Here is a 24477-nt window from a genome sequence, read left to right as displayed (position 1 = left end):
AGCACACTTCTTCTCCCCGAGTAGATCTTGAAATGGCTGAAAGTGTTGAAATTCTTAAACAAGAGGACTGGGATGGGATGAAAGTAACAACACATCATACAGCCACCTCCTGCAAGATTGCGATCCTAGACACGTCTGAAGTCAGAACTGAAAATATGGGTCTCTATGAGGTTTGACACTTAAGTACATCACAATAATAGGGCTCCCAATTCTCCCCTTCCTCGTGTGATTCAGTCAAATGATTGGATTTGAGAAATAACCTCAGTAACAGAATTTCTGTGTAATGGTAGAATGGTGGAATAGTGGCGGGAGCAGATAGAAAAATATTTATCATTGAAACAACAGGAGCGTTACAGTAGGAACCATTTCACCGAGTCATCTTGGTAACAGATTCCCACTGCGTAGTGGATAAGGCTCCTCTTCTGTTCACAAGCAGTTTGTGTTTCAGAAGAAGTGAAGTACGTACTTTTTTTTCCTTTTTAAAGATTCTCTATTTACACGATAAATAAGTTCTATTAGATTTTGTCCTTTGATTAGTCTTATAGAATTTCTTGACATCATCTTTGAACATCTCAAAAACTGTCTCTTTTGTTCCAAGCCAAAAAACAAAACAAAACAAAATAAAAAATAAAAAAAACATTAAAAAAAAAAAAGCAAACGCTTCCCTATTTTTTTCTCCTTCACCTTGAGGCCACACCCCCTTTTGTGGCGCTTTGGGAGTGGCCCACCTTGGCCCCTCGCAGTTTTACCACTGGATCAATCAGTTGCACTGTGGGAGGACCACGCACGGTTACCATAACTCCAGGGAATATGACCACTGACATGTAGAAAATGACCGTAATGAGCTGCTTGGATTCAGCAGGAGATGATAGCTGACCGGCCATCACAGCCGTGTCATAAGTCCTCATCAACTCCATAAGTGAATGAGTAACGGTGGTCTATATGGTGGCCAAGGGTGACAGAGTGCAATCAAGTCCTCGCACTGCAGGCACACTTGCTGGAAAAGTAGTTGTCAGGCAATATCCCCAGTATAGTCCAATGGGTTCATATGCAGGTCAAAGAGAAGTCAACGTGCCGGAACATGCCCCCACTAGGCACTGTTGTTCTCTGTGGGTGGGTGGGGGGTGGCGGTGGGGGAGGGGGGAGGCGCAGAGCACATGGCCATGGCTTCGCCAACCCAGACGGTGCTCTCGAAATAGTCCAGTCTGATGAAAGTCAAACATTGATTCAACAATGTTTCAAATGAGTTAGGCCATTCGGGGCAGTGAGAGGTTTGACCTTCAGTGAAGTGGACCTTTTTAAGAATATGTACATATACTCTGCAATCAAATGTACTTATTTTACCACATAAATTCCCTATGATTACCTCTTTAAAGCATAGTAAATCATTCAACTGGGATAGAATCATATACAAAGACCTGTCATTCGGCTGTGAAACTACGGGCACCTGTATGTTTGAGAAACTCATGGAACATAATACCTCTTCTAAATTTGTATTTTATTTCCAGAACATCACCGAGATCATAGATAACGATTGAACTGATGTTGGGTGGACCAGGTAAGATACATCATTATCATAGATACCACATTTCTGTTTCGCTACCTCACCTTATATGCAACGCATGGTGACATGGCTAATCTGTCGAGATAAGCCCAGTCCATCCTAGACTCCCAAGAGGTTTGGTTGTATTGTAAATGTGAGTGGCAGACTCAACTTCAATTGGCAGAGGGTAGTTTAGTAGGCCAACTGGCATTCAAAAAGAATGCACATCATTAAAATAGGTCATGTGCATCAAAAGAAAAAAAAAGTAAACTCTTTGGTTTGACATGCACATTAATGGAATTCAGCATGAGACTCCACATTCAGAGAAATTGTAAAAAAAAAACAAAAAAAAAAACATGGAGAATGTATAGGTAATTTCTTGTCTTGAGAAAATTACTCATCTTTATGAAATAATCAGGTTTCCCATTAATATCCACTGTCTGGCAAGTTTAATAAAAATCACAGCAAGAAGCCTTCCAGCTCTACACATGATGACTAGCTCCATATTCCCTTTTAAGTTACTGCTCTCACTTTTTTGTGATCGAGAACCCTTGTTTATTGCACTTTCCATTTGACTCAGCGCAAGTGGATTGCCATTATGCTTTGAACAGTTGCCCCAAGATGTTGTCACGGGCCACGGCAAAGACCAGATTTGGAACCAGGTAATACTTTTTCAATACCTTTCAATTTCCCATGAGCCAGGTGGAAGGGGTTTTCTATGAGGTGCTTGGGGGCAAAAAAAGAGAAATGATGAGCAAATTTCTCAGGACGCCTCAGCCTTTATATCGGTGAGATCATGTGTTTCCGATGCCAAATCCCTCCAGGCGTGATTGGAAATCAATTTTTTTGTCCTCTAGGGGCCGTCCCATACTAATGTGCTGAAAACAAGGCCCCACTGAAAAACCAGCTCCCCTGCCCCTTCATTTCAAAGTCACGGTGAATCAGAGGCCCCTGCCCCACTTCTAACAACCACCTGTGGCTCGGCTTGCTAGCGTCCAAATGTGAGCGTGGTGGTGCGCTCAGCAGGAGGGAAAGCACTGCTGCTGGGACCCTCAGTGGGTGGTCTAAGGGGAGGCGGGGGAGAGCGGGGCCCGGGCACAGGGGCACCTACGACGGCGGCAGAGGGCACGGCGGGGAGCGCCACCGTCTGTATAGTGCCCCTATCGCGTGGGCCCAGGTCCTCCAGCCCCTCCAGGCCCTGTGGGGGTCCCTCGTAGCCCATGTTGAGCCTCAGGGGTTGATGGGCCTGGCAGTAGTCTACGATGGGCTGCTCATAGCGGTAGAATGTCAGCGCGCCCATCTGGTGCGGGACCTGTTTAGGCAGACAGAGAGCAATAGATGAAGGGAAAGAGAGAGAGAGAATGAGAGGGAGAGAGGGAGAGACAGAGCAGAGGAGAGAGGATAAAGCCGGGGTGGAGAAGACAGGAGCATTGTACAGGAATGACGAAAGTAAAGAAAGGAGAGAGAGGGAGCAAAAGGAGAGAGAAAAAAAATCATTAGCCATATAGGTCTCAATTCAGCAAACTCTGTGCCCTTTAGACATGTTGTAGCTAAAATAGCTACAGCTAGTTAATTAATTATGAACCATAAATATTATATCAATTCAAATAATGTTTTTTTATTCAAACCATGGTTAATTTGTTACACAACATTTCATCGTGACTCCCTGTGAGACTCTGAACCTAGAGCAGGGCTAGTTTGGCAGCTCACTGCTGGCCCTCTGTAATCATCCTCACATGGTCACCACCTGAGCCTCTAACTATCCAAGACCCATTTGCAGTGAAGACTCTCCAAAATGTGTGCGGTGAAGCATCATGCGACGACTGCTATTTACCGATGTGAGAAGCGTGTCTTGTAGAAGTGGGAGTACTCATCCTACCCACGACAACGTAATGCTCACTGTGACTGTCAGAAGAATAAGTAGATGCGTATTTGCTCGTTCAAATAGGCGTGCATGTATGAATGACACGCAAACCACACTGCGGTTGACAAAGCCGCAGCCACACCGATGTTGTCCTCAACCTTCGGTACAAGAGCTGGAGCAAATAGGCCTGTGCTCTCTCCAGCGCCATGTCACTTGTGTCACAGCCAGGAGCGCTCTTCACATCTGCTTATGTGCGGAGTCTCCTGCTTCCTCCCCAACCTCAACACTGTGCCAAACAAACAGATGAGACTCTCGCAACACTCCCTCGCTCTAACTCTACCCACAGACTTCGTGGCTTTAACAAAGGCCAATTAGGGGATTTTTTGAAAAGGCCGTGAAAACAGCAGGGAAAGATGGCAGTCGTCCTGAATTAAACACGGCCGCCTGGCAGAGCGACAGATGATCAGATCCTTACACAGGCATCCGCGACAAGGAACACTCAACAGCAACAACAACAACTGCAGCAACAGCTACAAATATGACACCTGAACAGAAGAGATAAATAATACAAGCCTTGGCTCTGAGGATCTGATGGGAGCAGAGCAGGCGTCACACCGTCACTCCATCCACACTACGGTACAATTCCTTAACCTTTTGTTTTTAACCTTTTACTTAACCAGTGATCATTACCAGGCAGGCTGCTTGGAGGGAAAAGAGGTGCAAACAGGAAAACAGATTCACCACTAAGGGACAATAGAGGACTAATCGTGACACAAGATAAAATCTAAAACAGGCTGCCAAACACAATAGAAGAAGACAGGGCAACAAAGAGAGCACATTTGGCAATAAATAAAACGAGGCAGGTCTAAGAGCAACCCGAAAACAATGCCACCAATAAACATTCCTGTATATTTATATTACTTATAATACAAAGTGATTCTGATTTGATGTGTCTGGCATTGTTCCTGACTCAAGTAAGAATTTTATTTTCTACTTGACTACTGGACAAAAGGGGCAAACTATATCTGGAATTTGATATCATTTGGTAGACATATCTGTGTGTTTTAAGTTCTCTTTTTGTGCTTCGGATATTAAGCGTGCCCCCCCCCCCCCCCCCCCCCCCCGCCGCCCCCCGTTATTTGCCATGACTTTGTTTTTTATGTATTGTATTGTATTTATCAACACAATGTCTATTATTGTGCGAATAGAATACAATTGGATGTATGCTGGCTGAAAAGGGGAGAACAGTGTGTGTGTGTGTGTGTGTGTGTGAGAGAGAGAGAGAGAGAGAGAGAGAGAGTCAAATGGAAACAGTCTGGGCTAACAAAGCTTCTCTTACTACAGGATGGCAGTGTAATTCATGAACCACGGGTGTAAGAGAATGTTAGTCCGAGAGTATGCACAATAGCAATATTTTAGAAGAAACAGCATTATGTGTAGCCTTGAGCCTTACTATAACTCACTTCCAAGCAGCGCGGCATTACAATTCAATAAGCCACTACAAATCCACAGAGTTGTCAAGTCAAGTCTATTTATATTGCCCTTTATCACTAGCATGTCTCAAAGGGCTTTACATACCATATGCATACCATATACTGGTTTTAAACTTTGTGCTTATGCTTTAGATGTATATTGTGTTTTAATGGGAAGCATGCAAAGCTAATGTGGATCCTTATTAATAAACATGTCATATATACCATACTGCATATTATATACAATACTACATCAAACACACTCGCGCTCACATATGGGCAATATAGAGTCTCCAATTCGCCTAACTTTGGACGGTGGGAGGAAACCGGAGGAGACCCACGCAAACACTCCACACAGAAAGGAACCAGAAGCTTCTGGCTGTGAGGCGACTGTGCTAAAACAACTGAGTCACCGTGCCGCCATACACTCAAGCACTCATGTAATACAGTCGCTGATAGCAGGCATGTAGAGCCCCTTGCAGTGTGAATATGGCCTGATCTTCAGACTGAATGACCATTTCGTTCCCACTCCATTAGTCAGCCTGAGATTGCCTCTTAGTTAGCTGTTTTCTCTGTGTGTGTGGGGGGTTGATTTGCCCAAACCAATCACTAGTGACTGATGTATCCGGCTGCTCTGATGTTATTTGCAGTCGACTGACTTGCAAGAATGTTGGTCGTTTTTGACAAAAATATAGTATTTGCAGAGACAAGTTAAGGGGGTGATTTCAACAAGTATTATTCTCTCAAAGCGGCAATGAAAAAACGTGGCGTGACCGGCTCAAACTTTACTCCTGCCCGCAAAGGCGCTGATTGGCTCAATTGTTTCTCAGAGCGAGAACAAGCCATTGATGAGAGCAACACCAGACTCTCTGCTTCGCTTGACAAAATCTGAAGTGTGGGAACCAGGCTAGTGTGAACGTTGACCTGCTAGGAAACTGTCAGGTCAGAAAACATCACCACAAAAAAAAAAAAAAAAAAAAAAAATACTGGAAATCATTCCTGGTAATACTTATCTTTCAGAAAATCACCTCTCTGCTTCCCTTCACTCCCCCATCCCACCTACTCAGCTCCCTTACAACTACCACTACGCACCAGAATAACCAACCTTCCCGCTTTCTGTACCTCCTTCTCCCTCAAATGGACTCCATTAAGCGAGGCCGACTCATTACATTATAGGCACTCAGTGGATTACTCCCCTCATTCCCCTCTCAGTTCAAACCAACCACCACCACCACCACCCCCCCGCCCACCCCCCTCCACCATCACCACACCACCGCCACCACCACATCTCCCCATCACACACCCCAATCCACCTCAGCTCTCCTCACAGCTCCCTGCCCAGGTCCAATGAATTAATTAACCGATATTAACTCCTAACCGTTTCAGTGGATTCTATCAAATTTTCAGGGCATAAATCTGGACTCGTGCTGTGAGAAAGAGAGAGAGAGAGATAGAGAGAGTGTGTGTGTGTGAGAGAGAGAGAGAGAGAGAGTGTGTGTGTGTGTGAGAGAGAGAGAGAGAGAGAGAGAGAGAGAGAGAGAGTGTGTGTGTGATAGAGAGAGAGAGAGAGAGTTTTAAAACCAATTTGACATAACATTATCCAGAAGAGAAGATTATACCTGTATTTTCCCCTCTTTTTTTCATAGCATCTTCTTATTAGAACGGCACAGCCTCCAACAGAATTTAGGCATAAATATCAGACGGCTAAGCTTGGCTTGTTGAACCAGCTTAATTGGCCCAAAATGCTATTTTTGTCAGTTTCTATTAACAAAAGCTGCTATTGATATACACGGGTCACCCAAGTGCTTGCAAGGTGCAGCTAACTCATTAGCAATGCTATCAGCCTCTCTTTGTGCCTCTCAGCATTCGGAAATTATTAATTCCTACCACTGAGCACTCTGTTGACAGTGGAGACAGCCAAATATGTAAATGGATAACATCTGGGCAAAGGCTAACAAAAATACAATATACATGCTTCAATTTGGTTCCCCGATGATCTAAAAAGACGTGGTTTGGATGGGAATTTATGAGGCAGGGATGGGTGCGCACCTAACTAGCATGTGTTTGCTGTGTATCACTGTGAAGAAACACTACCATGGTAATCGGAGACTGTTAAATCTAACATTTCCTTCTTCCATCTGTGGATTCTTCCTCTTCACATCACTCCCTCGCAGCAGCTCTGCAACCCAAATTTCTTAGGAGTCATCGGTGACTCTTGAAAAGGCTCCAACCCCCATAAATTCATTTTTTTTTTACAGTATTCCAGTGCCCCTCAGAAGTTGTGTTTTTTTTTGCATTCATGGTTTTATGAGCAGCTAAGGAGGCCAGTAACAGTGCCGCAGGCAGACAATGCTAATGCCTCCCTTGGCTTTAGGAGCACTACCGTTCAAAAGTCGACTGCTTCCCCAGCCAAACACTTTGATCCTCTCAAGTCACCTTAGTGTAGCACAAAGAAGCATAACAAAGTGAAGAGGAGGGGCAACAGACCCCAACTAATGTTTTGCTCAGGGTTTACTTTTCTTACGTTTTTGTTATATTCATTTTTCAGGTTTTCTGTCTGTAAGACTGTGAATTAGGTTGGGAATTGGTGTGTATTTGTATCATACTGAGTGGGAAGCTCTTTTTTTTCTCCTTTTCTCATTCTTATCTCCCTCTGTGGATATCATACAGTACTCCTGATAACATATTTTTACAGACAGGCTTTTGAAAGTTGTATTTATCGATTTATTTTTTACCTTTTTAGGGGCATCATGGAACATGCTGACCCTCATTTACCTGTGCTTCTACATTCAGACCATTTTCTCATGTTCAAAGTGTTTTGTACTTTTGGCAGACAACTACGCATGCGCAGGCTCAAGTCTTAGGCGGTGTTCACATGAGTATTATGTCAAAAAATGGACAACATCCCATGTATTTCAATGACACCTATGTATTAACAGGTGACATGGACTGATGGAGAGCAGCGCATGGAAATATTGCAACCCAGTCTGTCAAAAAAAGTTTAAACTAATAGATTTTTTTTGAGTACAGGTTAATGTCATCCACTAACGGTCTTCATCAGCCAATGACATTTGTACAGACTTATTCAAAAGGTTTAGAGACACGCCCACAACAATGCAGCCAAGGTGGTTTCAATGCACACTTATTGAACTTTTAAACTTCATTGACAAGTTCTAATACATGATTTTACTCATAGCTGAAAAAGGTCTGCATGACATTACAGAAGAAGATAATGAAGAACCTTCTATAAACCTTCTATGACCTTTCTTTCAGAGTAATTATAATTGCACTAAAATAAAAAAAATACAATATTAATATGTAAAACAAGCAGCTTGCTGCAGTCTGATAAGTATCAGTTGGTAGAAAAATACTATTGTACATTTATTTAGACCTACCAATTTTCACTTGCAACTGTGTACAATTAAAAGATGTAAATATTGCTTCGCTTTTATTAAAAATGTCTGTTGCGCGTGTTGATTACAAGTGTTGACATGGCAAGTTTTAAAGTCCTTGTCTCCTAAAGTCATTGTAGATTAAACTGCAATAACTTCATCACCATTGTCTCAATAAAGACAGAATAATGGAAAATAATGTAGGATATACATTTACGTCAACTGTATCATTAACACAATTAATTAGTACACAATCACAACCTCCCAAACATACAGTATATTCATTTCCTCTGTGCACACACTGTTCTTGTTATATTATTGTTGTCTTTGGCAGCATGTCTTCAATTCATGTCTAAGATTGTTATTGTTTATCTTATAAATTTTTATTTATTATTGTTTTATTGCCTGTAAAGCACTTTGTAGATTGCTCACTATTCATTATGTGCAATTATAGAGACAGAACCAAGACTGAGTTATTGGAAATAACTCTTTAATTACTCTTTCCTTTATCTAAAGCTTATCCTTCTTGTCCTCTTGGAAGAGGTGTAGAGATGCATTACCATAATTTAGTTTTGAATGTCATCTATATTTGATGCAGGCTGTGATGCATATTTGATGTAAAGGTTCAGTGTTTATGCTATTGAAACTGTTTCAAAATACCCATGTCTCAGAGTGCCATGTTATTGTACAAAATACTTACTGTCACGGAGAATAAATCTCAGCTTCCACAGAGCTCAGAAGTAAAAGCTTTTGTGATTTTCACATTTTTACCACCCACTGCAGCATCATTCCACGAGCCAGTATTGTCCTGTCATCATTTCTCTTTATCATATCTCCTACTGGATGAGGAAATAATGCTTCAATTTACTAAAGCAATGACCATTGGTAATCATTTTTCGGTATGATGACTGTATATAATTGAAAGTAATGGTGCAGTATGTCAATATCAGCATTGGAAATAATGTTTCAATGTGCCAATATAATTACCATGTTTTATTATTCTAATGTTGTGACCGTTGCTTAATCCAAATTTATTCTAAATTAGTCAGTAAATCATTTGGATATTCTAAAAACTGTATCAAGAGACAAGTGTGGTTTTTACACAGAAGATAACTTTTGGGTATTTTGCTGGCTTATTGTTAACAATTAGCCATAATAATAACCCGATGTGTATGTGCAGAACATTATGTTTGTAGTTGTTTGTGGTAGTTCCTGTTGGTTTAAACAAAGCACATATTAAGTCCTCAGGCTATCTGGATGGTTGGGGAGATTATTATAGTTTTTTTTAAGATTGGATGAAATTTTAATGATTCCTGTAGGGAAACTGGGCCATTGTAGCAAATAGTACAAGGATACATCAAAAAGCAAAAGGATTATAATTAAGAATATAGTGAATGGCGGTTATGCAAACAAACTCTACTGCCAATTCCAACACTCATTAAGTACAAAATGAATGTATGAAAATGCATTAATGAGATCAGCACAATAGCAGAAGTAATATCTATAGCAGCAGAACATAGGACAATGTGAGATTTCTTCGTTATGAAAAGGTGAAAAGTAAAAACATCAATATATAACAATGAAAGGAATATGGCAGTAACTCCATCAGCGGGTCAACAGGGGGCAAAACATATAAAATGTCTAGGCTTGTAGACATGGGCTGAGTGAATGTGTGAAACTATAAACCTGCAAATGAATGGCAAAAAACCTTCATTAGCTGGAACAACATGACCATAACCACTTGTCCTCTAAATACTATGACTCTCTGTGTTTGTGTGTGTACGATGTGCAGGAGTGTGCATGTGGGTGTGCAGCACATCTGTGTGTGTGTGTGTGTGTGTGTGTGTGTGTGTGACTGCGTGTCATTGTGTGGGTGAGCGCTGCCTTTAAAATGCTGCTCCAGCATGCGGGGGTAGTCGGCGCAGATGTTGCTGGGCGGGCATCAATGACATGGAGCCCACCAGACAGGTTTTCAGCAGAGCAAAACACACGGACGTGTCTGAGGGGGTGTTAAGCCAAACACCATCAGATTTGTAAAAACACAGCACATCCCCAGAGGAAGACTTCCCAGCTGCACGTGTGTATATGTGTGTATGTGTGTATGTACGCGCGCACGGCATGCATGTGTCTACGTGCGTGCGTTTGTTTCCATAGACACAGGTCTGTTACTGTGTGTATTTGTGTGTGTCTTTATATGCGGTAATTAAACATACTTGCAGGTGTTATAAAGGAACGTGGGTGCTGGCCAATCCTTGTTTCCTGGCATAACATCTCCTATGCTCTTACAAATAAGTAACACCCACTTTAAGCCCAGCACCCTCGGCCTGGGACCCGACTAAAGAGGCTGCCCGGGGCTGTACAAGCCTTAGAGTCATAAAGGGTCACTTTACTTCAGAGGCAGAATGTGCAGCAGTGACATTCCCTTGTAGAGCTATGTGTGCAAGTGTGCCCACATGTCCACATTTAAAACTAATTGATTCTCTAAACAAGCCGTTAGCCTCCTGCTAATTCCTTAATGACTGGAGGTCCCTTTATGTGCAGTGACTGTTGATTACAGGTCTCTGATACAACACAAGCACACACGCACACACACACACACACACACACGCACACACACAGATACATACAAACACATGGCACGCCTCCACTCACAAAGCCAGCTTAGGGAGAGAGAGAGAGAGAGAGAGAGATTGAAAAAGAAAACTAGGGAAAGACAGAGAGGGAGAGAGAGAGGGATTGGGGCCCCCTTCACGCACCAATGCGTGCCCACCGTTGGCTCATCACATCCTCCTCCCACTGTACGGTACGTACAGTAAAGGAGCTTCTGCAGACCACAGCAAATGGGCCGTGAAATGTTACTCAATGCTCAACACGTTCTTCAGCCCGCTCTCCTTTCCGACACATCCAGCACAACGCACAATTACCGCGACTAATGAAGGCGGGGGCTGAGAATCTGTGAAACAACAGAAATGGAAGAGCTTGCAGTGTGTACAGTGTGTGTGTGCACTGTTGGAACTGTGTCTAAGGAATCAACGCACATCCAGAACGATAACGAGACATAATGTGATCATTCAAGTTTGTTTGTTTATTCGTCAATTTATTTATTTATTTATCCATTCATGAGTTAAAATATATATATATATATTTTTATGTTGGTTATCTCAAACACCACAGGCTACAGTAAGCTATCAGAGGCCATTGACCTTAGATTGACCTGAGTAGTTTTCTACAAATCCGTCCAATCAGAGGGCTTTGATATTTCATAAAGGGAAGCCATCTTAGTCTGTGTTTTCATCATGAACAAGCCAATCAGAATCAGAATCAGAATCAGAAATACTTTATTGATCCCCGAGGGGAAATTGAGCAAATGAGCAATGAGCAAAACTGCTTTGGTGAACTTCAACAAAGGCAATATATACTCCTATATATACTACCAGTCAAAAGTTTGGACACATGCATTTTTCTTTATTTTTCACATTTTAGAATAATAGTAAAGACATAAACACTATGAAATAACACAAATGGAATTATGCAGTGACCAAAAAAGTGTTAAACAAATGAAAACTATCTTATATTTTAGATTATTTAAAGTAGCATCTGCGTGCTCTGATTTTGCAAGCCCTTTGCCTCTTTGCCTGCGAGCCCTTTGCCTTGATGGGAAGGCAAAGGCTTTGGAAAGAAATTCATACATAGGCATCAACTTCAATATTTATATTTGTCTAAGAAACACATTTCAAGCATTTAAGCATTAGCATTTAGATCAAAATGGCTTTAAGATAATGAAAGACATAGTACATTCAATCAGATGTGTCCAAACTTTTGACTGGTAGTGTACATTTATATACTGTATATAACATAGTTCCTTAGCAGGCAGTTTGTGTAGATAAACTGTACATGGCTTTTTGTTATCTAGATACATGCAGATGATCAAAATCAGAGCACGCAGATGTTATTTCATGGCCTTTCAATTGCCTCTAGCTGTGGTCGTACAGTAAATCTCCTGCATCCAATTGCTGAGTGCCCAAATGCATATTAAGAAGGTAGAATGACGGGTTAGAGTATTAAGTGTCAACAGAGCACAAATTGTAGTTTTATTTCTGCTGTTCCATGGTGAATTCAAAGTTCCCAAATCTCTTGGCTGTAGATGGCCTTGCATTATGTGCTGCTTCCAGTAGTGGTACTGGCAGTGTGTCTGAGTAATGAGCATGACCCAAAATAAACGCTGTGTGGCCATCTTGGCTCTACACTGGGAGCGTCAGTCGCACTTTAATCAGGGATATTGGGGAGAAGTGTGCCTGGGAAGGCAGGCCGAGGCTTTTAAAGACCTGACTAATAAGACATGTCAAAGGGAGCTGGGCAGCAGCCAGAACTGATATGCGGACCCTCTCCCTGTCTGCCTCCCGTTCTCTCTCACTGTGCACTGACTCAACAGCACTTGTACACAGATGGCCTTTTAACAAAGCTAGATGTTCACTGATGCAAACAAACACAATGCGAGGCATCTCAAATCAGCACGCGGCCTCTCATGGTCGATCATTTTCTTGTGTTCTCCTTGGATGCCTTGCCCTTGTCTGGCTTAAACTATTTGAAAAGTACATATATTGATGATAAGAGTATAAGGTCAGGTAATGTAAAGACGGCTCAACATCCCCGCTGTTTTTTTTTTTTTCTTTTTTTGTTAACTTTTTAAACCATTTGTCACAATTTCAATTTTCCAAAGCAGCCCGTTCCATTTCCGAATGAAGATGGGAGTGTGGTGTGAAATGCCAGTTTGGTTTAATTATTGGTGGGTAAAATGCTACATCTCGCTCCTCGCTCTCTGTATGATTGCATTAGTGAAAAGGCACAGGAGTGTGGCAGCAACTTCGATTTAGCGGTAGGTAGCTTATTTGATTAGAGCGAAAGAGAGAGAGAGCAGACGCGGGAGGAAGGAGAGACAGAGCGGTAGAGACAGGTTCATACTTTTGAGTGTTTTGTTTTAAAGTACCAAAATCCTCAATCTTAAATTAATATTTAATTTTTTCTGGTAAGAAAAAGAAAGAAGTAGCTTTTAGAAACAGCCTTTACAAAGCAAAAAAAAAAAACAGGCTTATCACACTGGTAGGACTAAATCATAAGGCTTCTGCTTGAATCAGATATATTCATGCACTAATCAGATTCTGTAGATACTGCATACTGATTGTGCTGTTCTAGGGATATAATTCATTTTCTATGACACATCCAAACCCGGGAACTACATGCCCTTGAACCAAGAGAGCTCATGGCTGCCAGCGAAAACCTGGAATCAAAACCTGAAAAAATAGGTTGAAAGCAAACTCCTCATAGACGAAAAAGCCTAATTGGGTGGTAAGATAATTCCTGGTTGGTATTTTGTCAGTCACTTCTATAACTTTGCATAAAACACTGAGCAAGATTTTGTGTAAGACATAGCGTACACATAAATTTACAAACACATTCCTCTGGGTCATTATTTTATGAATTATTTTTCAAATGTATGTTGAAAATGGATTAGCAATTGGCAACAATATACATTTTGATGGACTTCTGCCCACTTTTTATGCGTGACCGTGTGCACGGGTGTGCGTATATTGTTTGATATTAAAAATTCTTATGAGCGAGAATCACAGCCACTAATTTAAATTAAAGCGATAACAACAACTTATTTGGCAGTAATTATGATAGATTGTGGAGTGTTGAATTAATGAGGAGGCGTATGTTTTCCTCTGAAAAGATAATTAGCCATAGGGCTTAAGCAATGGGGGGAAAATCCAGGTCGTTCCAGGCAGTCCCTAAAGGAGCAGGTTTGCACACACGTGTAGGAGAGCAAATCCCTCAAGAGAAAACCTTTCACTGAGAAACCTTGACCAGACAGTTCCTCTGAGGCTAGAACATCTCCACTCTGAATTTCAATAAGAAGCAATGCAAATGTTGAACTCTAAAGCAGTAAGAAATACAGTCATTTGGAATTTAGAGACTTTGGCAAATAATCTCTTTGATCAAATTTACTATTATGTGACAAGAAGTGTCTGTGAGCCCATTGTTTCTTTACTTTCTTTACTATCTATCTATCTATCTATCTATCTATCTATCTATCTATCTATCTATCTATCTATCTATCTATCTTTCTTTTAATTTATAGCACTTTTATAGGACATACTTTCTCAATCTTTCTCGATCATCTTTACTAGTGTGATTGGAACAAAATCACACAATTTTAGTATATCCCACCAATCAATCACCATGGTTTGGAGAAATGCTTGACTTTAGTTTAAATCTTCCCTCCACTTACTTACTGTGAACACCTTATACTGCAACCCAAATTTCCCTATGTTGATAATAAATTCTATTCTACTCCTCTTCAGTCTCTGACTTGTATTTAGGCCTGATGCACCATGGCACACTATATACTTGATACACAGTGATGAAATTGTCACTTGCACAATGATAACTTGAAAAACAAAAAAAAAACAAAAAAAAAAACCTTCTGGCCAACAAGTCAGAGCAATGGTTTAATGAGGACAAAAACCAGATCCTCATCCAGGCTTTTGTTAGTTCACCTTCTTCTTCTTTTCCTAATGCAGACAACCAAAACAGAGCTGAAAACATGCCGCCGTAAGCAGAGACGAGCAAACACTGAATGACAGGAGCAGTGGCACTAGCAAACCTTGTGAGATGCCTGTTTAGCAAATGGTAATTAAAACCGCCTCAATCCTCAAATCCCTATAAATATTTCATCAGGTGGCTCTCGGTGATTGCTATTGTAATGGAGCAACAATATTCAAATTGCCTTTAGTGAAATTACCACACCACTCCTGTAGGCACCCCCCCCCTCCCCCATGCACACAGACACATACACATGCATGCACACACATACACACACACACTAGTAGCCCCCCATTAGCAGACATATCCCTGCTTGCAAAAGCAAACAAACATAAGTGTCTCATATTTGACATCTTTCAAGCAGAGCCCAGATTTGACAGAACAAGTCTTTAACGCAAAGAGACAAAAAAAAAACTATGTTCTCAAAGACTGCAGTTAAAGGAGAATATCGCTTAATTAATTAATCGCTTAGAAATTCATATCAAGTGTATGTGACAACATAAACAACTCTTTCACACTGCTAAAGTAATGTAATCGGTGATGTCACACCAGTGTATAACCCAGGGCCTTTCCATTGACAATATGGAAGACTTACTTTCTTGAGACAGTTTGGCCTGATCGACCTTTTAGACCTGCATCACTTTTTAATATTATAGTTGTGTTTACAGTTATAGTAGTAGGTTAGTAGTAGTAGTAGTAATGAGTGGTAGTGATAATAGTAGTAGTAGGTAGCTGTAGTATATAGTAGGAGGTCCGGGGGTTTCCTCCACAGGGAGAATTTTTTTGTAAAATTTCAAATGAAAATGAGCCTGGTGCACTTTGACATGAACATACATGGGTATAAATTAGCATAATAAACACTTTGAGCAGCAGTCTGTACAGGCCTACAGTGATGCAGTATATTGTAGTGAGCTGTCTGTCTTATCTGCCGCTGTCTCTCCTCACTCCTCCCCTTCTAAATTCTTCTCTTGCCTCCTTTTATTTCTCTCCTCCCCTCATCTCTCTTTGTTTCTGTCCTCCTCCTCTCTCTTGTTCAGTTCAGGTTGTGTAAATATAAACAGAGAGACACAGTTATTAATGACTGTATAAAACTTTAAAGGCTATATATGATGTACACGTGCTCATCACTCCTCATCTGTCTCTTTACTGTAAAAAAAAAAGATCAAATTCAATAATAGTTATGTTTAATCATGTGCCTCTATAGTTCATTAAATACTATTACAAGCTAATAGTAAGCTACTTTGGTTTGATTGTTTGGGATGGAAACTTAACTTTAAGCATTGCTTATTTTAGGAAGCAAGTGATTTCACCTGTCATCTGTTAGAAAGCTGATATTTTCCCACGCTACATCAAAGCTGTAGTAAGTCAGATCATTATGCCACCGGCTGGGTGAAAAGCCTCATCTATTCTGAATGGCTGGGGGAGTTTATTATGCATTAGTAAATATACATAGAGGCACAAATATAAAAACCTAATTTTTAAACACATTTTCTCACATTTTAGGGAAACAATCAAGTCTCCAGCTGACAATAATATAGACGTTTCATGTGCAGGGAAATATAGTTTTTATGCATTTAATGTTCAGCAGCATACATAAATAGAGCTGAATGGGAGGATGAACCTGACAAGGTACTTCAGCAACTAACTGACTAACCAGCTGGCAGACTGGAGACACGACTGACATTTTGTTTAGAAACATCCAATATTATATTGACTCTAGCAAACACGTTGTGCTTTGGTGGATGTCAAGCCTTTGAAAATCCATTTTGCGTTTGCAGTAAATGAAGAGTTTAGCTGTAGGCATCTAACATGAAGTTATCAGCCAAGTCAAGTGTCAATCCAAACTAACACTCCAGTGTCCATCTGGACACCATGGCAGTCGGCTCGCCAGGCCACAGCTGGCTGATTTCTGCTGTCTCTCCATATTTGGATAATTAATCACTAAACACATTTCGAGCCTTTCTTCCTCTTTTAAAAATATGAAGAACATCCATAGATCCTGTCTTGTCTTTTCCTCACATTATGTTTCCTGGCTCCTTAATGGACTGACTGATTAAAACCATACATAACATATTCCCTTAATTCTACTCAAATTGCACCAGCAGCCCCCTACCAAATAACCGGCCTGCTCTGACTACTAAATCAATCTTACCCCACACTCTGCAGTGCAAATCTCTGTAGACAGCACTCATAATAGAGTGTGGATGGTGAGAGGCAATAGAAATGTTGAGCTGTGTAAAACTTGATCAAAAAATATTTAGGGCTAATCTCAAGACATTTGGGGCTTAATCCCCGAAAGAAAGATCTTAGCCACTGGTCCTAGGTACTGTACTATCATTCATCTTTTTTCATCTTTACAATTCATTCGTTATGATACTGCGCATTGGTATGGCTGTTTCTGGTTATTACAGAAATACAGAAATGCATTAATATAGCCAGAAGTGTCTTAGGGCATAAGAATACCACACTTGAATGCTAACATTTAGCAGCAAACTCTGTTGAGACCTTATCAGACTTTTAATAGAGGGCATTTGCAGCCAAAACAATTTGCTAGCTCTCACAATGAAAAAAAAAAAATAGCATGCACCAGTGTGTTTTCCCTTTCATGTGTTTGTAGCAGTGGGGGATGGGGGTCATTTGGTTTTGGCTCCACGTCCGTCCCTGTTTCTGTCCTACTTTTGATTCTAGTGCAAGTTGCAACAATAAAACTCTTGTTGGATACAGTGGATAATTACGCAACAGCTTGTGTTTGTGTGCATGTGCGGAAGTTTGGTTAAAACGGTGGTAACTGTGAGATATAGGCAGTAATAGATTGACGGGGGTCCATTCCGTGATGTGAAAGCCCCAAAAGACAAATCTGCTACAAGAAAAAACATCAACCAAAGCAAATGTGTCAGATGAATGCCTATGGGTACAGGTATCTCTGTATTTGAATCAGCTCTTTATCAAATGCCAGATACTAGTTGTATTTGATGTGAAGCACACTGACGTACATGACATGCAGTCTGCTGATGACATTACAAGAGATTTATCACATGCAAAAGGCTCAAAACGCAGCGTATTGTGCTATAGGGAGAAAGAAAGAAGACACAGAGTTTCTTCACCCTTTCTTCAGCCTCACTGATGTGTAACACGGAGACATTCCTTCACTTCCTGTGTGTTAGTGTAGACATGAAAGCGGCCTGATGGCTCTTGCCTCTTTACTGTGTTTCTCCCAGGGTAATTGCAGTTTCTTCCTGACTTTTAAAGCCCTGTCAGTCTGACTGAGCTAAATGACAGCCTTGTGGCAACCGAATTACAGGGAGGAGAGGAAGCCAAGAATCACCTTTCTCTGACTTGCTTGCTAAGTGGCCTGATTGCGTGGTCATGTCCTGGGCATTAGGCAACCGTTTCCATGGCAATTTCTCCAGACACATTTCAGAAATGCTCTTGCAAGTGTCTGATGCAAGGTCATCTCAATTAATACTACAGCATTTTCATAAGGTTCCTACCACTGGAGGAACATTGGACAATATTCAAACCTGTAATAATTCCTACAGCGTTACTGATTTCACTCCAACTTGCCATATCTACTACCAGCTATAAGTGTGGCATGATTTACTTTTTAATTATTATTAAACATGCAAGTGAGGCTACAAACAGCATACTTTTTGTGAAATGCATGAAAAAAGCAACATGTTCATGCTGAGTTTCTAAAAGAAATGATGAAAAAACGTTAGACTCAGAGGGGTTTTCGCTGCCATCTAACTGAGATGATTTGTCTCATTTGTGGCAGTGGAATGCTGTTTGAAATCACAGAATGTGGCACCCTGGAGTAGCTGTCATTATTAGACTGTTTATGCATAGCAAGTCGTGTAAATGTTCCAAATGTTCCTCTGTGACATGGTTCTGCAGCAAGGGTTTGCTGACTTTAACAAGAGACGGCAGGTCTTCATATTAATAGGATGACTTGGCTATGTATTATGCTAAGGGTAGGAGTTCAGAGGAGAACTACTGAACTATTGCCAAATTATCCAGATACCCCACTGCACTCAGCAGTGGGCTGTCCAAACAGAGGCTCTATACAAATTGTGCAGTACAAACAGTAATGGTTTTCCATAAGGCTTTTAATGTTGGCAGTAATGTTTTTCCATAAGGCTGAACACAACTAAATATGAATAACATGGAACAGGACAGCGATACCAAACACTTATTAAACTCTACAGAGTAAACCCTTGTTCTATTCTACCAATGTTTTGACTAATATGGGTTCTTGAAGGCTGATACTGATATTTTTTGTATTTAAGCTGCCAATACACCATCATTTGTACCGATATTCTAATCTTTAATCATGCCAATCATGCCAAAAAATGACAAAGATTCAGTGTTTCCCCCAGAATTGCAAAAGCCTCTGTAACAGCATTGAGACCATCATGTAAAACTAAAACTAAATGGAAACCCAGTCGAAGGAAATACTTTTAGGGTTAATAGCTCTTTAAGGCAGGGTGACCGATCCCACCTGTTCAGTTCAACAGCGGGAACCCTGGGATACATTTCTGACTTTAAATTAAGAATTCATTTACAAAAACCATTATTGAACAATTAATTGAATAAATAAAATGAGCATAGAAAAAAAAATGTATTGTAGGTTTTACAGACTGTTTATAGATAAATAAGGTAGATTTAGTAAAGCGTGCTTAGTAAAGTGCATTTACAAAATAAACAGCCCATTAATAACAGGGAAAAAGGGGTTGAGGACCACTCACTAGAAATAAATACACATAAAAAAAAAACACACACACACACATACACACAAACATACATACATATAAACACATAAATACATAACATACATATACACACACGCACACACACACACACACACACGCAATAGAGGTCATGTTATAGTACAATCATAGTGTTGCATTATAAAATTTAGCCGCTCATGAATGAACGTCTTCTGTTAAGTCCGTCTGCGACTACTGCAACTCCTTACTGGCAGGGCTCCCGGCATGTACGCTCAAACCTCTGCAGATGATCCAGAACGCGGCGGTGCGTCTGGTCTTCAACCGGCCCAAAAGAGCACATGTCACTCCGCTGTTCATCTCCCTCCACTGGCTACCAGTTGCTGCCCGCATCAAGTATAAGTCTTTGATGCTCACCTAGAAAGCAGCAACCAAAACGACTCCTACCTACCTGAACTCCCTCATTCAGGTCTACGCTCCCTCCCGCCCACTACGCTCTGCCAAGGAGCGGCGCCTGATGCTGCCACCACAGCAAGGCCCTAAGTCTCTATAGCCAGACTCTTCTCTTCTGTGGTTCCTCGGTGGTGGAACGAGTTACCAAACTCCATTCGATCCGCAGAGTCCCTCTCAATACTTAAGAAAAGGCTAAAGACCCAGCTCTTTAGTGAACACCTTCTCACCTGATGGACTGCGTAACCACACAAGAAAAAAAAAAAAAACTCTTTATCTGCCTCTATGCACTCTATGCATTACCTCATAGCACTGCCTCGTTACACTGCCTCTTAGCACCTATGTCCTGTTGGACCAGAACTTAGCTTTATGGCACTTACTCTCGTTGTTCTTTCCTGACTAGAACTTTGCTTGTGTTGTATTAAAATCTCATGTGTACGTCGCTTTGGATAAAAGCGTCTGCCAATTGGGCACAATCGTTGATACAGTGTTTACCAGCTAAAATTAAACACAATCTATTTAAATCATCATGCTCATTAAAATTTACAACATGGTTTGAGAGTTGAAAAATATAGTTCTGAATGAATGTCTGCATAGAGTTCTCAGTTTATATGTATATATTGGCAAACCACAATATCAGTCTAACACTATAGTTCTACTTATAGCAGCTGTGCCGAATCCAAATCCCTTCAAAATGGAGGTCAGACTGGAAAAATACCGGACGACTGAAATGCACTACAACACTGATCCAAAGCACCTATCAGAATACAAGGATTTAGCATGTGCACACATTCTAGAACCTCTGATATCATCGCTTACTATCATTATATCATCTATTGTCTAGCCAGCTATCTAGGATATCTAAGGCTCAGATAAATGATGTTCAGCAGTAACGTTAAGTCTATAAAGATAATATCTCTCTCTCAATCGCGCAACGCATCGGCACTGCCTAAATGAAAGGTGACCGCACCAAGTCGGGGGCTGACACAGAGCCGGGATCTTTTTAAGAAGTGTCGTGTTCAAAGTTTATAAATGACAGGGATTTTGCATGTTTCTAAAATTAAATTTGATTGCAGAATTTCTAGCCAATAACCTACATTAAGATTCAGGTGTGAACAGGGGCAAAAGGCAGCTGCGCAAATGATGGCGATACACCCTTGGCTGATTGGTGCGTAATGGAAGATCTGACTTTTATCATGTTTATTTCTCTGCGGGTCAAAGTTCGGTTTTAATCATAGGGGGTTTTAGCTAAGAGGTTGCACTGGGATCAGCTCTCCTGAGAAATGGGGAAGATGAAATTGTTGCAGCAATGATTTAAGCATCACAAATTAACATGTAATTATCATCTGAGCAGAGTGCTGTTGCTGTGCTGTTACCCTCCTTGTGTTTCTTTTTTTTTTTTTTCTGGCTATGGGACCTACAACATGTCATGAAACACTAACGTTATATCAGGAGAGGATTCACGTCAATTAAGGAGCTTGTTGCGTTAAAACCCAGCCGCCGCACTGTGCTCTGATTTTCAGATGGGTTTTTGTTCCCGCTCTTTGAAAGACAGTTACCATGACACGCCACTGAGCCTTTGCTGTGACTTTATGAAATCCTGAGCTGCATTTATGTGTCACACTGTCATGCCATCCATCAGTCCCCGGTGCTCTAGGATGTCAACGCTCACATCCCGCCGCCTTGCAGATTTTACCTCCCTGTCATTTCCATAACCTATATTTATACACGGTAAACGCTTTGAGAGCAGAGCTGCAACGTACAGGTGTGCCCCGTGTACAAGGGGCAAAAAAAAAAGAGAAATAATAAACGTTGAAACAAGAGATAGTTATTGTTCAAGTGTTTAGTGTGTTTGCATTTCATATAGTACAAGAGTTTACTGAAACCGACAAAATTACATTATAAAACCAAAAAAATTGCAGCTTAGACAAACATGCCAAAGCAACACAGAGGAAAGTTCAAATTTGAACAAAAGATGATCAATCTGGCGCCTTCCAAGTTTCCATAGTGATTCAAGCCATGTCTGTGATGTCTGCCACTGAAGTGAAAGCTCATCCTGGGTGTGTGTGAATATTTGTTCTTCTATGGGGGAACCAAGAGCTGAATGTTTATGCTCTAAAATATCAATTTACTAACATTTACCAAGGCTTTTGCAGCACATTAAGCAGCCCTGAAAACCCTTTGTAATGTCAATATAAGACGCAAACTGTACTGGGGTTTCGAGATACAGTAAACTTCACTTGCCTTTCTGCTTCATTTAGCATGTAAAGAAATCTGAAAATCTAAATAAAAATTAGAGGAAACACAATAACGTGGGAGAAAGATATTGATATGCAGAGTAACACAGATAGATGGAAATCGAGACAGCGAGAAAAAAGAGAGCGAGCGAGCGCGCGTGCGAGAGAGAGAGAATAAAGATAAGAAGAGAGAGGGGAATAGAGGGAAAAAAAAAAAAGAGAGGACACATGAGAATACAGTCATGCGCCTACTGAGCCGTAGCGCTCATGGCTGGGCTGAGGCGCTCATTATTGATGTAGTAGAAAATTTGCGCCGACAGGAAACGAAGCTGCCAGCTGTCCCCCCCCATTATGACATTATCTCAGAAGGATGGCCGACAGCGGCAGCATATCCTATCACCCCAGCAGCCCCCTGGCATGTCCAGAGGAGAGCTCAGTCCCACAGTGGACACGCACACACACACACACACACACACACACGCACACACAGACACTAACAACACACACACTCAGACGCGTACAAAAGGAGAAGCATATACTCAAACACAATCATTAACTCACAGACGCTTAGACAAATGCGTTTAAACACACGTCACACACACACATGCGAGGGCACACTGTACACACAGATACAGTACACACACACGCATAATGGATCAGAGCGATGCCTTCCAACAGTAGAAACAATGTCCCGACATGGACTGTATGTCACCTCCAAACAATACAATTTCAATTAGAACAAATTGCAGTGTAACGCGGGATGTGAGATTGAGCCGAATGTAATACTGTTATTAAAATGGCGAGGTGAAGAAAGCAGAACAGGACATGCGGCACACAGCAAATTTGCTATGTCTAATGTGCTTAGTCTCTATAATGTTCCTGCAATGTTCAATGGATATTGACTGTGAATTCCATGGTTGCAGCAGTGTGCAAATAAGAAAAAGAAAAAAAAAAGGGGGGAAGAGAGAAAGAATGAGCCTGTTGCCTAGGCACATAACCCATATGAAGGCACCCAAACAACCTCCGGCTTATTGTCAATATTCTGCTATGCTGCACAACAGATATGACAAAAACTATAACCGTCCTCATATAGGCAGTCTTAGAGGGTGAAAGATGCCAAAAGGGAGTAGAAAAAAAAGAGGGAGGTTCACATACAGTAGAACACTCCCGGTATGCATAGAATATATTGGCCACGGAATGAATGATATGCACATAATAATAGCACCTAAGTTGGAGGGACAGCATACCATTTGTACATAGTGATGCCACCTTATGTTTTATGCACATACTGATGAGCTCCCTTGTGCCGAGACAGCGCAGGTAACGTGGCAGCAGATGTGTGTGTGTGTGTGTGTGTGTGTGGGGGGGGGGGGTCCTCATTAAAACACAGAGAGAGGGCGTACCTTTCTGGTAGGACCTTGGCAGCTCCTATATCCTTTTACAACCCTTTGCTATAGCTGACATCCTGCCGAGGAGGACCCCACCCCAAAAAAAAAAAAAAAAAAGCGCCGCAACAGACAGAAATAGATTTGAACTCTGCCCGGCAACCAGCCGGCGCTGCAGATCCCCAACACCGAGCGCGTGCCACGCTAGCGGGCAGACTCCCCCCGGGGCGAGGAGACTCCGCCGACCAGGACAGACGGAACAGGGTGGATGTGAGTATAAGACCTCCTCCGCACCAGCTTTCCACTTGAACTCTCTGTAAAAAGTGTCACGTAGATGAGTGATTTTTTTTCTGGATTATTCCCGACTCCCCCTTTTTGTAAAATGAAGCCAAAGGGGGGCCGCGTTCAGTTTAATGGAAAAATTATGGGGAACAATATTTTAACTTGAGATCATTTTTTACTTGTGTGTGTGTGTGAAGAGAATGAGCGCAGCGGCATTTGCATCACAGCATTCTTACTGTAGCTTTGACTGCTATTGAGTCATCACCTAGGGACGTGATGAAGCATTTTTTTCTCATTAAAATTTCTCGCTACATCTACATAGTCATGTTTTGACTTGTCAAAATATCCTGTGAGACCGGAGAGTTATGGGCTTAAGTGCAAAATCTCGTCATCACTGAACAAGTGAAAGTAGTTGGTGACCTCTGTAGTGTGAACCCCTCTGGTATAAATACAATGCTGTCAGCCTGGTTTACACCATAGGCAACACACAGACACACACACACTGAAGCACATGCACACACACAC

The 24477-nt window shown here is 41.3% G+C and overlaps 1 protein-coding gene across 1 annotated transcript in view; it reads right to left on the bottom strand.

The window, feature by feature from the left end:
• Nucleotides 1–2531: 2531 nt before the first annotated feature.
• Nucleotides 2532–24477, bottom strand: part of LOC139644705 (leucine-rich repeat transmembrane neuronal protein 4) — a 97572-nt gene continuing 75626 nt past the window's right edge. The window contains exon 3 of the mRNA XM_071520165.1: nt 2532–2855. Coding sequence (XP_071376266.1) covers nt 2532–2855 — 324 coding nt within the window. The remainder of the gene's footprint in view (nt 2856–24477) is intronic.

Source organism: Centroberyx affinis, unplaced genomic scaffold (genome assembly GCF_046629955.1).
Source record: "Centroberyx affinis isolate AG114_WGS23_722 - 3 ecotype Tasmania unplaced genomic scaffold, CSIRO-AGI_Caff_v1 ptg000774l_1, whole genome shotgun sequence".
NCBI lineage: Eukaryota > Metazoa > Chordata > Actinopteri > Beryciformes > Berycidae > Centroberyx > Centroberyx affinis.
The sequence above is the reverse complement of the archived record's forward strand: the minus strand, read 5'-3'. Positions and strand labels throughout refer to the sequence as shown.